General features: G+C 41.7%; 1 protein-coding gene across 1 annotated transcript in view; it reads left to right on the top strand.

Moving 5' to 3' along the window:
• The window catches only part of TUBGCP3 (tubulin gamma complex associated protein 3), a 94,907-nt gene that overhangs the window by 50,726 nt on the left and 30,140 nt on the right, over window positions 1-14,041 (top strand). Inside the window, exons 12-16 of the mRNA XM_033177213.1 lie at window positions 3,904-4,014; window positions 4,336-4,444; window positions 8,384-8,573; window positions 11,147-11,282; window positions 12,467-12,535. Of these exons, the coding sequence (XP_033033104.1) occupies window positions 3,904-4,014; window positions 4,336-4,444; window positions 8,384-8,573; window positions 11,147-11,282; window positions 12,467-12,535 (615 nt within the window). The remainder of the gene's footprint in view (window positions 1-3,903; window positions 4,015-4,335; window positions 4,445-8,383; window positions 8,574-11,146; window positions 11,283-12,466; window positions 12,536-14,041) is intronic.

Genomic DNA, 14,041 nt, shown 5'->3' on the forward strand with positions numbered 1-14,041 from the left:
ATTACTCACGGGAGCTTATTTCTATCGTGGAGAATTTAAGTCTATGGTAAGGTGATGACGCCTCCGTGATAGTACTGCTGTTTACCCCGACAGGTAATGTAGATCACAAAAGTCTAAAATAAATCAGTGAATGCTTCAGTCATTTAAATTGATACTTAAAGATAAGACATTTTAGTTGAAAATAAATGTAGCAGCCTCTTCCCTATGGTCATAAACATGTTGGCACTTATTCATGTGCCTACTTATGCAGGAGATTGGCTGTACATAATTGATACTCTCTAGCCCTTAAAAGGATCAAATAGAAGATCTTGACATCATTAAAATTTAGTTTCCTGAAATACTTACCCTTGGAAGTAGATTTCTGTGAAAGAAAAAAATTCATTTTTAGTTGGTTGCCCTGGGAAAATGATGTTATTTAAAAAAACAATTTACTGGTAGCGTGTGTTTAGTGTTTGGCTAGAATTACTTGATTATTTTATTAAACTATTTTTTTTTTTATAATAGAAAAATATTTGCAGTTTAAACGGTGTTGATCACATAAGCACATACAGAGGATGAAGTTAAAATTTTCCAGTAACCCTGTCAGGACCAGACACATTCTGTTAATATTTGTATATACCAATTTTTTTCTGTGCATTTGTATGTATCATATGCATAGTATTTTGTCAACTTATTTTGTTGAAATAAATAATGAACATTATTTTATGCCATTAAATATTTTTTTGACACCAAGGCTTATTAAAATGATCTCTGAAACTCTATTTTGTGAATATAATCGTCCCATGGTATATGAGGGGAATTGGTTCTAGGACCCCTGTGGATACCAAACTCCACAGGTACTCATGTCCCGTAGTCAGCCCTGTGGAACCTGCGGGCTGGGAAAGCGGGCCTCCCGTACGAGTGAGTTTCACACCCCAAGGAGCCTGTGTTTCTGTGTGTGCTGTTGGCTGTAAGTGGATCCGCACGGTTCGGATTGGTGTGATTCAAGGGTCAGCTGTGTATGCGATTTTCTCCTGGGAAGAACCACACTTTTCATCAGATTATTGGAAAGGGCTGTGGTAGTTAAGCACAACCTATTTTTAATGACTACATGGTAATATTTTGTAATTCATTTATGTATTCCCGTGTTTTTAAGACATTTAGCATAGCATATTGGAAGTATAATATATGCTGATGAAGAATATTTTATTCCAGTAATGCAAGTATAACATTTTATTTAGAATTTATTCATACTCACAAATGAGACTGTCCTATAATATTTTTGGTATTTTTCTAATCACATGTGCTAGTGCCAGTTTCATGAAATCAACTGAGGCCATCCTATATGTATTTCTGTGGCCTACAATACGTTAAGCAACCTAAGAATTATGTCTTAAAAAGTGTTAGTAGCCCTGTGCCTTAGTGATAGCCTTTTATATTTCCAGTTTCTTCTGAAGATACTGTTTTCAGGGTCTCCTCTCTCTCGCTTCTTGGGTTACTTTTGACCATTACATTTTGCTAAGAAATCGTTAATTTTGTATTGCTATGTAATTTTTAAAGATAGTCAGGATTTATGGAAAGATCACCAAAAAGGCACTTGGGGTGTGATACGACTGAAATGAGTTTTACCGCCTGACTGGAGAACTCAGCCATGCATCACAGGCCAGTGCTGAGTCTTAGGCCTTCCAGCTTTTAACTGAAAATACTGCCGAGTGCTGAGGTCATGGTCCCAGTGCCATTTCTCCCTCAAAGGAAGTAGGGCTCCTTGGAGAAGTGGCCGATTCTAGGTATTGGGAGAAACAGAGCTAAGCCTGCATCACGATCTATAGCAGAAAAGCAGGGCAGATCCCTCGGGTCCAGTGTGAAGGACTCAGGAGCGGCTTGAATTGGCTCCCCCTCCCCACATAGGAGATGGGGAGCCCCAGGAAGCACATAATTGTGATATGCTTCAATCCACACTCTCATGATAATTAAAAGCAAATTGGTTATCGTTGGAGAATGTAAACAGAGGCATTATCAGATGCTTCCTCAGCTTTTTTTGATGTAGTCAAATGGTTTCCTCTTTTAATCTGTTGATATAATTGATTATGGTGATATTAACAATTCCTGATGAGGCACCCTTAGCTCAGAGGAAAGGATGGTGTATTCATTAAATGGGGCTGGCCTGGCCAGTAAAGAAAAAAATGCCATCTAGGAGAAAACGACCCCCCCTTTATAACATACTGTGTGCCAAGATTATACCAAGTTCCAGAGGAATTAAAGATCTAGGTAATAGGCCGGGCATGGTGGCTCCTGCCTGTAATCCCAGCACTTTGGGAGGCTGAGGCAGGCAGATCACTTGAGCTCAGGAGTTTCAGAGCAGCCTGGGCAAAATGGTGAAACCCTGTCTTTACCAAAAATACAAAAAATTAGCCGGGCGTGGTGGTGTGCTCCTGTGGTCCCCGTTACTTGGGTGGCTGAGGTGGGAGAATGGCTTGAGCTGGAGAGGCAGATATTGCAGTGAGCCAAGATCGTGCTGGTGCACTCCAGCCTGGGCCAGAGAGTGAGACCCTGTCTCAAAAAAAAAAAAAAAAAAAAAAGATCTAGGTAATAAAAATAACTCAATAGAAATACTGAAAGAACATGATGGAGAATATTTTCATAATCTAGGAATGGGAAGATCTTAGGAAGACAGGAAACTCAGAAACCATAAAGGAAGACAGACATTTATCTGTATATAACAAAAAATAGAACCAAAATATGGACCATACTATAAACAATGGCAAATGATTAACTTGGAAAAATTAAATCTCTACTATTTAATGATTCACAAATGATCACTGTTCCTAATGGACAAAGAATTTTTGTATATTGATGAGAACAAAATGAATAGAAAGATGGATCAAGGGCATGAAAAGACCATTCACAGGAGAAGAATGGTAAATGGCAGTTAGAACTACGAAAATATGCTCAGCTTCGTTTTTGGTTAATGACAGCAATATAGGATAACCATGATTCCACCTAACTGGCAAAATCTAAAATGAGCCAGGATTGCAAAAACAGGACATCCTGCCCCTGGGAGCGTCAGTCTACACAGCTGTGTGGAAAGGAAACCTGGCATTGTCTATAAAAGCTACTTCAATTCAGCAGTTGTGCTTTTATAAAACAAGTTTAGAAATAAAAGCGCTAGTCTGTTAGGGTGTATGACTGAAAAATGAGAATGGCCTCGTTGTTGCAGTGGCAAGTAAACTGGAAGCAGCAGCCACTGAATTTTCTCCTTACTGCTCGGTTTCCTTTCTAACGGCGGTGCTGTAGGTGCCCATCAGGGTCAGGGCAGGGGAGCTGCGTGCCAGTGAGGAAGAAAGCCCCTGAGCACAGGTGGTTCCCCGGGGAACCACACAGGGGTCCCTTCTACAGTGCCACCTGGCTGGTGCTGGCCCCTTGTACACATGGGTACATGTACAGCAAGGTCTGCCCATAGAGCTTGGGACTTGTCTGTGAACAGAGGACGCCAGCCTGGGCCCCTCTGTGTTCCAGGGTTTGGGGCTCTGCAAAAGAGAGACTGCAAGGGCAGGCAGACTGATGGGAGGAGACAGCTGCTGCCTGTGAGGGAGGGAACCCCAAATGCCTGCGCTGTTACTGAGGAAGAGCTCCGTGCGGCCCAGGAAGCCTCAGTGTTAGGCTGCAAAGGCTCTAATGGACGTTCTGAGTCTCCAAGGAAGACATAACTTGTTTTTGTTACACTTTAGTTTTAAAAGTTTAGGAAATACATAGTTCAATTTAGAGAGATTTCTCTTTCATACACGTTTTATTGTATAAATGGGTAAGAGTTTCTGTGTCTGGAGAACTTGGCTTTCTAGAATAACTTATTCTTTGATGTTGCTGTTGGTTAATGTTTTGCCATAAATATCACTCTTTAATGTTTCCATGCCCCTTCGCTTTCAGTTTTTTGTAGCATCAGATCCAACAGTTAAAACAGATCGACTGTGGCATGACAAGTATACTTTGAGGAAATCGATGATTCCTTCGTTTATTACGATGGATCAGTCTAGGAAGGTAGGATTAGAAGAGATTTTTGTGATTTTGATGTTTTATGGCTATGTATACTTAGATTATGTGACAAAACCAATTTTCATAAAACTTCATGCGTTTTGAGATTGTTAATGTTCTGGAGATGAAGTAAGTGCATGTTAATTGAATACATCAACATAGTATGTGTTCAGTGTATCTTTGAGTTACTGGAATTCGCTCCATACTGTAGTGGGTGCTCTTGTTACTTTTCAATCAAGAGTCAATTTGTCACTTAAGAATATTAGCAGATTTGGGCAATCGTTTTAAATTTACATAAAGGTAATCATAGAATATTTTTCTTTTCAGGTCCTTTTGATAGGAAAATCAATAAATTTCTTGCACCAAGTTTGTCATGATCAGACTCCCACTACAAAGATGATAGCCGTGACCAAGTCTGCAGAGTCACCTCGGGACGGTACGATGATGCTGGTGGGGTGGTGATGATGGCGATGGTGTGATGATGGTGATGATGATGTGAGGACGGTGATACGGTTACAGTGATGATGATGATGACGTGGTGATGATGATGGTGTGATGATAGGGATGGTGGGGATGTGATTATAATGGTGTTGGGGATGGGTGGTGGTGATGGTGTGGTGGTGGCAGTGATGGTGGTGGTGATGGTGATGATGGTGAGGTGACGGTGTTGGGGATGGGTGGTGGTGGCAGTGATGGTGGTGATGATGGTGATGGTGATGATGGTGATGGTGATGTGATGATAGTAATGACATGGATAATTGTGATGGTGATAGTAATGATATGATGATGGTGATGATAGTGGAGGTGATGGTGATGGTGATGATGATGTGCTGATGTTACAGATTACTTAAAAGTGTTTTTTGTACCATGGGATTTATAGATCATTGGAATTACTCTCTAAAACACCTGAATACATAGTACTATGTGTGTATATGTATACTACTGTGTAAACTTTTAATTTCCTTTTTATACAGAGTTAAACAGTAAGTGTTGGAATAGGTATAGCTATTTTGTCCTTCTTAATTTGTGTTACTTTTTAAAATGATAAAGTGACAGTGTGCCAAAATAAGAAACAACAGAAGAAATATTGCTAATGGTAGCCCATTCTTTGGGATGCAAAGGCTTCGTTTGGAGAAGAGCCAGGACTTACTGCACTTACTGTGTTTATTGCATTCAGAGTGCTACGTGACGGTTCAGCTTGTGTGAAGCGCTGAGGCTTTCCCTCGTTCTCTTCCTTTTCCCCATTTGCTGCCTGCCCCACCCTCAGTAATTTCATGATGATATTTTGTGTATGGCTAACTTACATTTATAGCTCTCCAATTTTGGCTGTATTTGCTATTTATATTGTCATGGTTCATTCAAAAGGTTTACTTTGTGTAGGACACTGTGGTAGCTACAGGAAAAAGATGATGACTTCACCGTGACTGTTCCTTTCATGAGCTTATTAGTCTGGTCTTGGAGAGGAGATGCATAATAAAATAACCAGTAGTCAGTAATAAAGGTGGAAAGTGATCAGGGATGTGAGATTTGCAGGTGAAGCGCTTTGGGTATTTTCAGGCAAGGCTCAACAGGAAGGCTTTGGAAAGAGGCAGGAATTGCACTGGCCATGGAGAAGGAGGAGAATTTGGTTGTGGGTTATCGTGCAGCCCAGGGCAAAGGAATAACGTGCATGAAAGTGCAGATGAGAAATAGGACGAATTAGACTTATCTAAAGATTGTAGTGAAAATAAAAAGTGTAAGTTATTATTATTTAATAATGTGACAGACTAAAGATAGACAGACTAGGACCTGGTGTAGGAAGTAGGATAGGTTACTGGGTGTGGTTTTAGCTACGGGTGTTACTGGAATGACAGATGTTCTCTAACAGGACTTGGCTCTCTGGACAGGAGGGCTGGGGATCAGGAAGTCAGTGATGGCACTAGACCTCTGAGCTCATGAGGCCTAGTCAGAAGGGCAGTAGGGAATTTCGGAAGAGGATAGCACTGAGAGAGGAATGTCATTTAGGGCAATTTGGTTTTCAGTAGCTGAGAGGACTTACTAATGGAGGCTTCCGGCATGTATTGGAAATGCTGTACTGAAACTCTGGTTAAAAGTAGGGCCGGCCGAGTATAGAGATTTTGGAAGCATTTGTCTCACCATGGTAACTCAGGACAAGGCAGGATGGTGTAGCAAGAGCTCCTGTGTGGTCCAGGGCAGGTCCCTTTTCAGGCGTGTGAGAGCCATGGCCCCTCTCACCCTAAAGCATTCACACACCATTTTACATGTATTTTTTTTGGGGGGAGGTGCATAGACCCCAGATTAGTTCCTGGAATAGAGACAGATGTGATCCAGTACAGATTTTGGGGAAATGCTTCTACATTGAAGAGGTGGAAGGAAGAAGGACCAGGAGAGCAGTTGTGTTCAAGTCATGACCTTTCATAGTGCCTAGAGAAGACAGTGCACAAATGGGCTGTGCCTGGGACAGGGCGTCCCCACGCTCCTGCTGTGCGGGAGACTCTCCGTGAAGGTTGCTGCTGCTTGTGCGAGCACCCAGTCTGCAGTACTGCCGGCGGCCCCCACACCCACCGCCCCACATCTGCAGATTCAATCAACACTTAAAAAATACAGCCATTAAAAAAATACAAAAAAAAAAAAACCAAAAAAACACCCCAATACAGTGTAACAGCTATTTGCATAGCATGTACATTGTGCTAGATATTATAAGTAATTTAGAGATGATTTAACGTATATGGGAAGATGTGTGTAGGTTAGGTGCAAATATTGCTCCGTTTTATAGAGGAGACTTGAGCATCAGGGGATTTCGGTATCTGTGGGGGTTGTGGGATTGGTCCCCTGCAGATGCTGAGGGCGACAGGGTGCTGCTGCTTCTCTGAAATGACTCCTGCTGTCCCCGTTGTCCTGTCCACGGCTGCCAGGGTCAGTGGAGAGCAAAGTTTCTGCTGTTGTAGAACTGGGAAGATGGAAGATACAAATCCTAAAAGACTCCTAATAATGGTCAAAAAACAGGAGAACATGTCAGATTCACCTTTATCTGTGAAAAGGTTATGAAGATTTAAAAGTGCGAATAAAGAATAAAGAGTGAAAATGTAAAAACTGGAGCACGAGAGATGCCTCAACCCTGAAGGAGCAAAGAGAGTTCTGAGGAGGCTCCGGGTTCTGTGTCTCCATAGGCTGCTTTGGGCTAAGACTGATGAAGACTGATTCAAACCTTCTCTTTGGAATGAAAATTTTTAATGACTCAAGGGTATAATGAAAACATTTCCAGAGAAAAATCTTCGTATCATTAAAATTACGTAGATCAATGGAAATAGAACCCCATGCCCTTAAAACAGGACCATGGTGAGCTCATCAAGGGGTTCCGTGGTGTCGTGACTCCAGGCAGACCTCACTCATCCTCAGATAACTATGGTTTCTTCACTGGGAGCGTCTTAGTTTTTTACTACCAGTGTGTAATTGGAATAATAGCAACACTAAAATAGGCCTGTCTTAACTGCTTTCTTATTCTGAAGGACAAACAAATCTTAAGAGTCTTCTGATATATTTAAACTGGGTAACTCAGATAATGGAAAGAGACTTAAACTCTGAATCAGAAGCTCTCGCCTTTCTTGTCCTTGCTTAGTCTTTAGCTAGCGTTTTGCTTTCTCTCAGTCTGAGGTTGTTCCTCCCACTGGGGTTATTGTCTAGCTTAAGTGTTATTGTGGGTTTAATGAAATGAAGTATTCATGTAAGTTTTAAAAACGGTTTGTGCTTTGCAGATGTAAGTCAGCACTGTAAGAAGCTCTGTTATGTGTATAGTCTCCACCTGCGATTTCTTCTCAATAGAAAGCTATGGAAATGCTTTCTTCCCCTATGTTACTGCGTAGAGTCAGGCGTCTTTATTGGTGACAATCTGGGTTTGTCCCGTAGACGTCTCCAGCAATCTCTGTGGAGTTCACTCTGTGATGCATGATAGTACTACTCAACTTCTGCGAGTTGTACAATTCACAGAGCTTATTTGCATGTGCTGTTTTGGTCTTAAGACTAATCTATGGAAACGTCTTATGGGTATGGATGGGTGACTCAGCGCTGACTTGCCCTGTTACCAGTGTGTTTTGGTGAGATCTCCGGTTAGTTACAGTGTAGGGGATTTGGAAATCATGAAGACACACAGGTAGGTGTCTGCTGTGAACCCAGCTGGCAGAAGTGTTTTCATCTTTGTGGTCTTAGGGCTCTGGTCTCCTTTGTGGAACGTCTAGCTGCCTGTGCCTGAGGTCAGTCTGTTACTGATGCCACAGACAGTGGTTGGCCCTGAGTCTGGATGTGTGTGCCTTCATTTCTCCTTTGTGAAAATACATGTTACGTATGCATGTGTTCTCTTCCCTGTCGTTCTTTACAGCTGCAGACCTATTCACAGACTTAGAAAATGCGTTTCAGGGGAAAATTGATGCTGCTTATTTTGAGACCAGCAAATACTTGTTGGATGTTCTCAATAAAAAGTACAACTTGTTGGACCACATGCAGGCAATGAGACGGTACCTGCTTCTTGGTCAAGGAGACTTCATAAGGCACTTAATGGACTTGCTAAAGTAAGACACTATTTTGATTTCTATAAATGAGTAATGTATTTGACATGAGAAGGAATCTTGTGTTTAAAAGAATAAATTATATTAAAGGAAAATGAGTTGAATTCTTCGAGCATACTTTTTAAAATAAAATCTGAAACGAATGTAAAATTTTCAAAAGGTAAAGCCCCTTTATTTTTCTCTGGTTATCAGCAGAGCATCATTGTCATGTTCTGTGCTTTATTCATAAGAGAAACTGGCATTTATTACCAAAACTATGGCGCTTACAGTCTTCGTGTATGAGGAGTTTGTCTAATCACAATTAACTTTAGCTTGAGTTTGAAATAAAGCTGAAAAATAAAATACACATTTTAAAATTGAATTTTACTTTTATATTTGTAGTTAATGTTTCACATAAAAACAAAACTACGGCCCTTTTTATTTTGCTCCCTGACATTTCTCATGGCATCTTCCCTTCCAGAGTTAAATGTGTGTCCTTCTCCACCAGTAGAGACAGAGACAGTTCTGGACCAGAGCCTGCTATGCTCCTGGGTCTAGAGGCAGTGCAGACCCCGGCCCAGGCAGTGTGAGCCTGGGCATGAGCACCCCAGGGGGCCACAGCCTGGGCCTGGAGATTTTCACTCAAGTGTTTAGAAGAATGAAACTTCTTTTTTGGTGTTCCTTTTAGGACACTTAAACTAAGCTAAATGTTCCCTTTAAGACACAAAATCAGCCGAGCGTGGTGGCTCAAGCCTGTAATCCCAGCACTTTGGGAGGCTGAGACGGGCGGATCACGAGGTCAGGAGATCAAGACCATCCTGGCTAACACAGTGAAACCCCGTCTCTACTAAAAAGTACAAAAAAACTAGCCAGGCGTGGTGGCGGGCGCCTGTAGTCCCAGCTACTCGGGAGGCTGAGGCAGGAGAATGGCGTGAACCTGGGAGACAGAGCTTGCAGTGAGCTGAGATCCGGCCACTGCACTCCAGCCTGGGCGACAGAGCGAGACTCTGTTTCAAAAAAAAAACAAAAGACACAAAATCATAACTTACCTTTAAACCCTGCCAGTGCTGCCCAAGCAACTGTTTTAGGGCCTCAGGTCCTCAAGTTTCAGTGGATTGCAGATTAGAAAGCTTGCTTGTGGGCCCAATTCAGAGAATGAGATTTTCAGGTGTGGGGTGGAGGATTTGCATTTCCAGCAAGTTCCAGCTGCCGGTGATGCTGCGTTTGTGGGGACTACACATTGAGAACCACTGTTTGAGACGTGCAAGCTCTTACATCTTACCTTCTAGCCGGAAGCCAGTCTCCTCTGTGAAAACTCATATGGCTTTTTGAGGCATACACAGCCATAGCTGGCTTGCGACATGCTCATGCCTTAGTCACAGCTGATGTCTGCTAACAGGTTTGTAAGAAAAGAAGGTTCACTAGTACAGTAAATGCTGGCCATGATGAGGTCAGCACCTGTTTGAATTATGAGTGGTGATGAGCTTTTAAAGGGGAAATGTTCTCTAATGCCATGGGTGTGTATGTGGGTGAGTTGGTGCCGCTGGAGATGAGGAGCCAAAGTGAGGTTTGGAGGACCCTGATGGTGTCATAGGTCACATCATAGAGCCGGCTGAATGCATTTGCCTTGTGCCCAATCTTAATGTTGAAAGTGTCACAATGCTTCCTTTAAAGTGAAAAATTCATTTCTCCTCATGTCGTATTTTAAGTTCCTAGTTTTTAGGTTTATTTGACATTTTGTGTCTTTTTCACCTTGTCGCTGCCCTGCGTTTTGTAGAGCTTTCGTGTCTACCTGAGTTGATTAGTGATGTTCTTAACTTGGTAACCTCCTAATTAGAGACGTGTTAGCTTCATATTTATAAGAGCAGATATCAGTAACCCTCAAGAAATGCTTGCTGGAAGTGTAGTGGTTCTTGGCCCTTTGGAATCATGACCTCCATATACCTAATTGCTTTGATTCAATAGAGACCTCTCCTCCTCCCATTGGGTCTAAAATGAAATTATATCAGCTCATGCTACTCATAGGCCAGCCTAAAGTTTGAAAACTTTGTTAACATGTATAGCACATTTAAGTACTTTCAATTTAAGCTGAGATGGAGTCTCGCTCTGTCGCCCAGGCTGGAGTGCAGTGGCGCGATCTCAGCTCACTGCAACCTCTACCTCCTGGGTTCAAGCGATTCTCCTGCCTCAGCCTCCCGAGTAGCTGGGATTACAGGCGCCCGCCACCATGCACGGCTAATTTTTGTATTTTTGGTAGAGATGGGATTTCACTGTGTTGGCCAGGCTGGTCTCAAACGCCTGACCTCAGGTGATCTACCCACCTCGGCCTCCCAAAGTGCTGGGATTACAGGATTGAACAAATGTTCCTGGCCAAAATCAGTATTTTTGAGATTTTAAAGAAATGTAACTCCACAATAATTAGTAAGCCCTGTTTACAGTTAATGCTCTGAAGCTTTCGTTGCCACATTATTGTATTGGTCCCATTTGTCTTTCGAGTTTTTATAATTTGAACCCTTACTTTTTATAGTTTATACGTTTTTTAAAGTTCATTAAGAATTGAAGTAATACTTTCTTTAATTTTTAAAAAATTTGTTAAGACCAGAACTTGTCCGTCCAGCTACAACTTTGTATCAGCATAACTTGACTGGAATTCTAGAAACCGCTGTCAGAGCCACCAACGCACAGTTTGACAGTCCTGAGATCCTGCGAAGGCTGGACGTGCGGCTGCTGGAGGTACTGCGTCTCTGCGTGTTGGGAACGCCGTCCTGGCGCTGAGGACCCACTGGGCTGGGGTGTTCTAGCAAGTGTTTTCCTTTTTTTTTTTTATTTTTTATTTTTTATTTTTATTTTTTGAGATGAAGTCTCGCTCTGTTGCCCGGGCTGGAGTGCAGTGGCCAGTTCTCAGCTCACTGCAAGCTCCGCCTCCCGGATTTATGCCATTCTCCTGCCTCAGCCTCTGAGTAGCTGGGACTACAGGCACCCGCCACCTTGCCTGGCTAGTTTTTTTTTTTTTTGTATTTTTTAGTAGAGACGGGGTTTCACTGTGTTAGCCAGGATGGTCTCGATCTCCTGACCTCGTGATCCGCCCGTCTCGGCCTCCCAAAGTGCTGGGATTACAGGCTTGAGCCACCGCGCCCGGCCTGCAAGTGTTTTCCATGTTATTTCAGGCACAGCTAGCCGTTATCTTTCTGGAAACTGGGCAGCCTGAGTAGGAACTCCACTTTGTCACTTGTTACTCTCTGGTCAGCACATCTCCTCCCTCTACACCATCTGGGTCTCTGTTTGCCCATCTTGCAGCAGGGAGCCTTGCAGGGCTGCTAGACTTAAGTTGGAGAAAATGCATGACACCCTTGCCCTGTGCTGGGTAGCACATCACAGATGCTTAGAAAATGGAGCTTTCTTCTCATAGTAAATCCAGCAGGAGCACAAGACATGGTGTATGATGATATTTATCAGGAAATTGATGTTTTTAGTTTCTGTTTGGTAGGCCATGACTTTCCTTTAAGGGTATGGGTATTAACATAAACCCACTCTTTACTTAGTTGTGATGAAAGATCATTAGCAGAATGGTTGGTTTTCTTAAAATATTGCAAGAGTCATCTTGGAATAACTAAGGATTTGGGACATATTTAGAGGCAGTGGGTTTTCGTTGTAAGCAAATGGTGATGAATTTTAAACACATATTCACAATATTCATTCAGAAATATACCATTCCTTGCCAGATGTTTGCAGAGCACCTACTGTGTGCCCATTATTGCCTAACTGGTGAGGTTGTAGTAGTTAACCAGAAGATGCATTCAGAATTGCTGAGCAGTTTTTAACAACGGGGCATTATTTTACTGCTTTTTCTTTGCGTCAACAAGTTCTTCAGCAATAAGCTTAAGGTCTTGCAATTATGTGTTTGTTTCTGTTGTTAGGTCTCTCCAGGTGACACTGGATGGGATGTCTTCAGCCTTGACTATCATGTTGACGGACCAATTGCAACTGTAAGATTATCCTGCATCATTTTATAGTATTTACAGCTGTTAAGATTGTTAAACATTTTGTTTGAAATTAACTTTCTTCTCTGGGGACTTCTAATTCAAGTGATCACTCGACATCTAAGATATACTCATTGAATAAATACTTAAGCCAAAATTGTGTGTGTTTTAAATGATTATTAATGAGTACTGAAATGCTCTATCATTTTAAAAATTCTTAAAAATATCATTGTTCTATCATAGGTTTCAGCAACTCCTTAATAAATGGACTGTTCATTTTGTTCCATTATTAGACTGTAGCAACTAGTTGAGGATAATTTGAAAGGAACTGTAAAGTGTATTTTAGGGGAATCATGTTTTTACTACTTAGCTAAAATTTGGTATTTAGTATTCATTTAAACCAATGAGGAAACAGCTGTACTTTGTTCATAGTGCCTTTACCTACATAACAGTTACCACATTGTAAAAGGCTGACCAGGAAAGCTGTCTTTTTACATGCCTGCAGTTAAAGTGCCTCTTTTTAGTGCTCATTTTGAAAGTATTCAGACTTGAATAAATTTCCTTTACCAAGATACCCCTCTAAACTTACTTCAGTCATTTTTGTATCTGAAATCCTGAAGGAAGGACATTGCATTTCTTTGAGGTATTGGGAAAAGTATTTTGTTGAGAAGGAATATAGTTGGGCTCTAAAATTTTTTCTTAGTGGTTCTGGTAGAGCCTGCTTTGTGCTGTTTGCCCGCCTCTCAGGGTGCACATCACGCTGCTGAAATAATTGCGTCAGGGCACACTCACCCTCTTTCCTCTTGGGGGTAAGAAACCTGCCTCTGGTAAGTGTGTCTCTCCTGTCTACAGTGAGATGGGAACTGCTGGTGCAATTTCCCTTTTACACATAAATTCCTGGTGTGTAACCTTTATTGATCAAAGCTACTGTATTTTAAGGGTATAGCTTCTCTTAAATTTAATTTCTCATCATATTCAAATTAGCTTTTTCTCTTTTGACTTATGTCCTAACCAATTTAAAATAGTTACAATGCAAAAAGCAGTGTGATATTTTAACAAATTATTTATTTAATTTATTTTTGACACGGAGTCTCCTTCTGGCACCAAGGCTGGAATGCAATGGCACGATCTTGGCTCACTTCAACCTCCGCCTCTCGGATTCAAGCGATTCTCCTGCCTCAGCCTCCCAGGTAGCTGGGATTATAGGCACGAGCCACCATGCCTGGCTAATTGTTGTGTTTTTAGTAGAGATGGGGTTTCACCATGTTGGCCAGGCTGGTCTCAAACTCCTGACCTCAGGTGATCCACCTGCCTCCCTCCCAAAGTGCTGGGATTACAGGCATAAGCCACTGTGCCTGACCTTAACAAATTATTTAAATTAGCAACTTTCATATCTCTTGCCTTGTTAATTTGCATGCATTATATATTATTTTCATAGCATAAAAGATATCATAGTACAGATAATTGCATCGGTTATTTCAGAAAGTCTGAGTGCCTTGACAAATAGGTAAA

This window comes from Trachypithecus francoisi, unplaced genomic scaffold (genome assembly GCF_009764315.1).
Source record: "Trachypithecus francoisi isolate TF-2019V2 unplaced genomic scaffold, Tfra_2.0 Lachesis_group18, whole genome shotgun sequence".
Taxonomy (NCBI): domain Eukaryota; kingdom Metazoa; phylum Chordata; class Mammalia; order Primates; family Cercopithecidae; genus Trachypithecus; species Trachypithecus francoisi.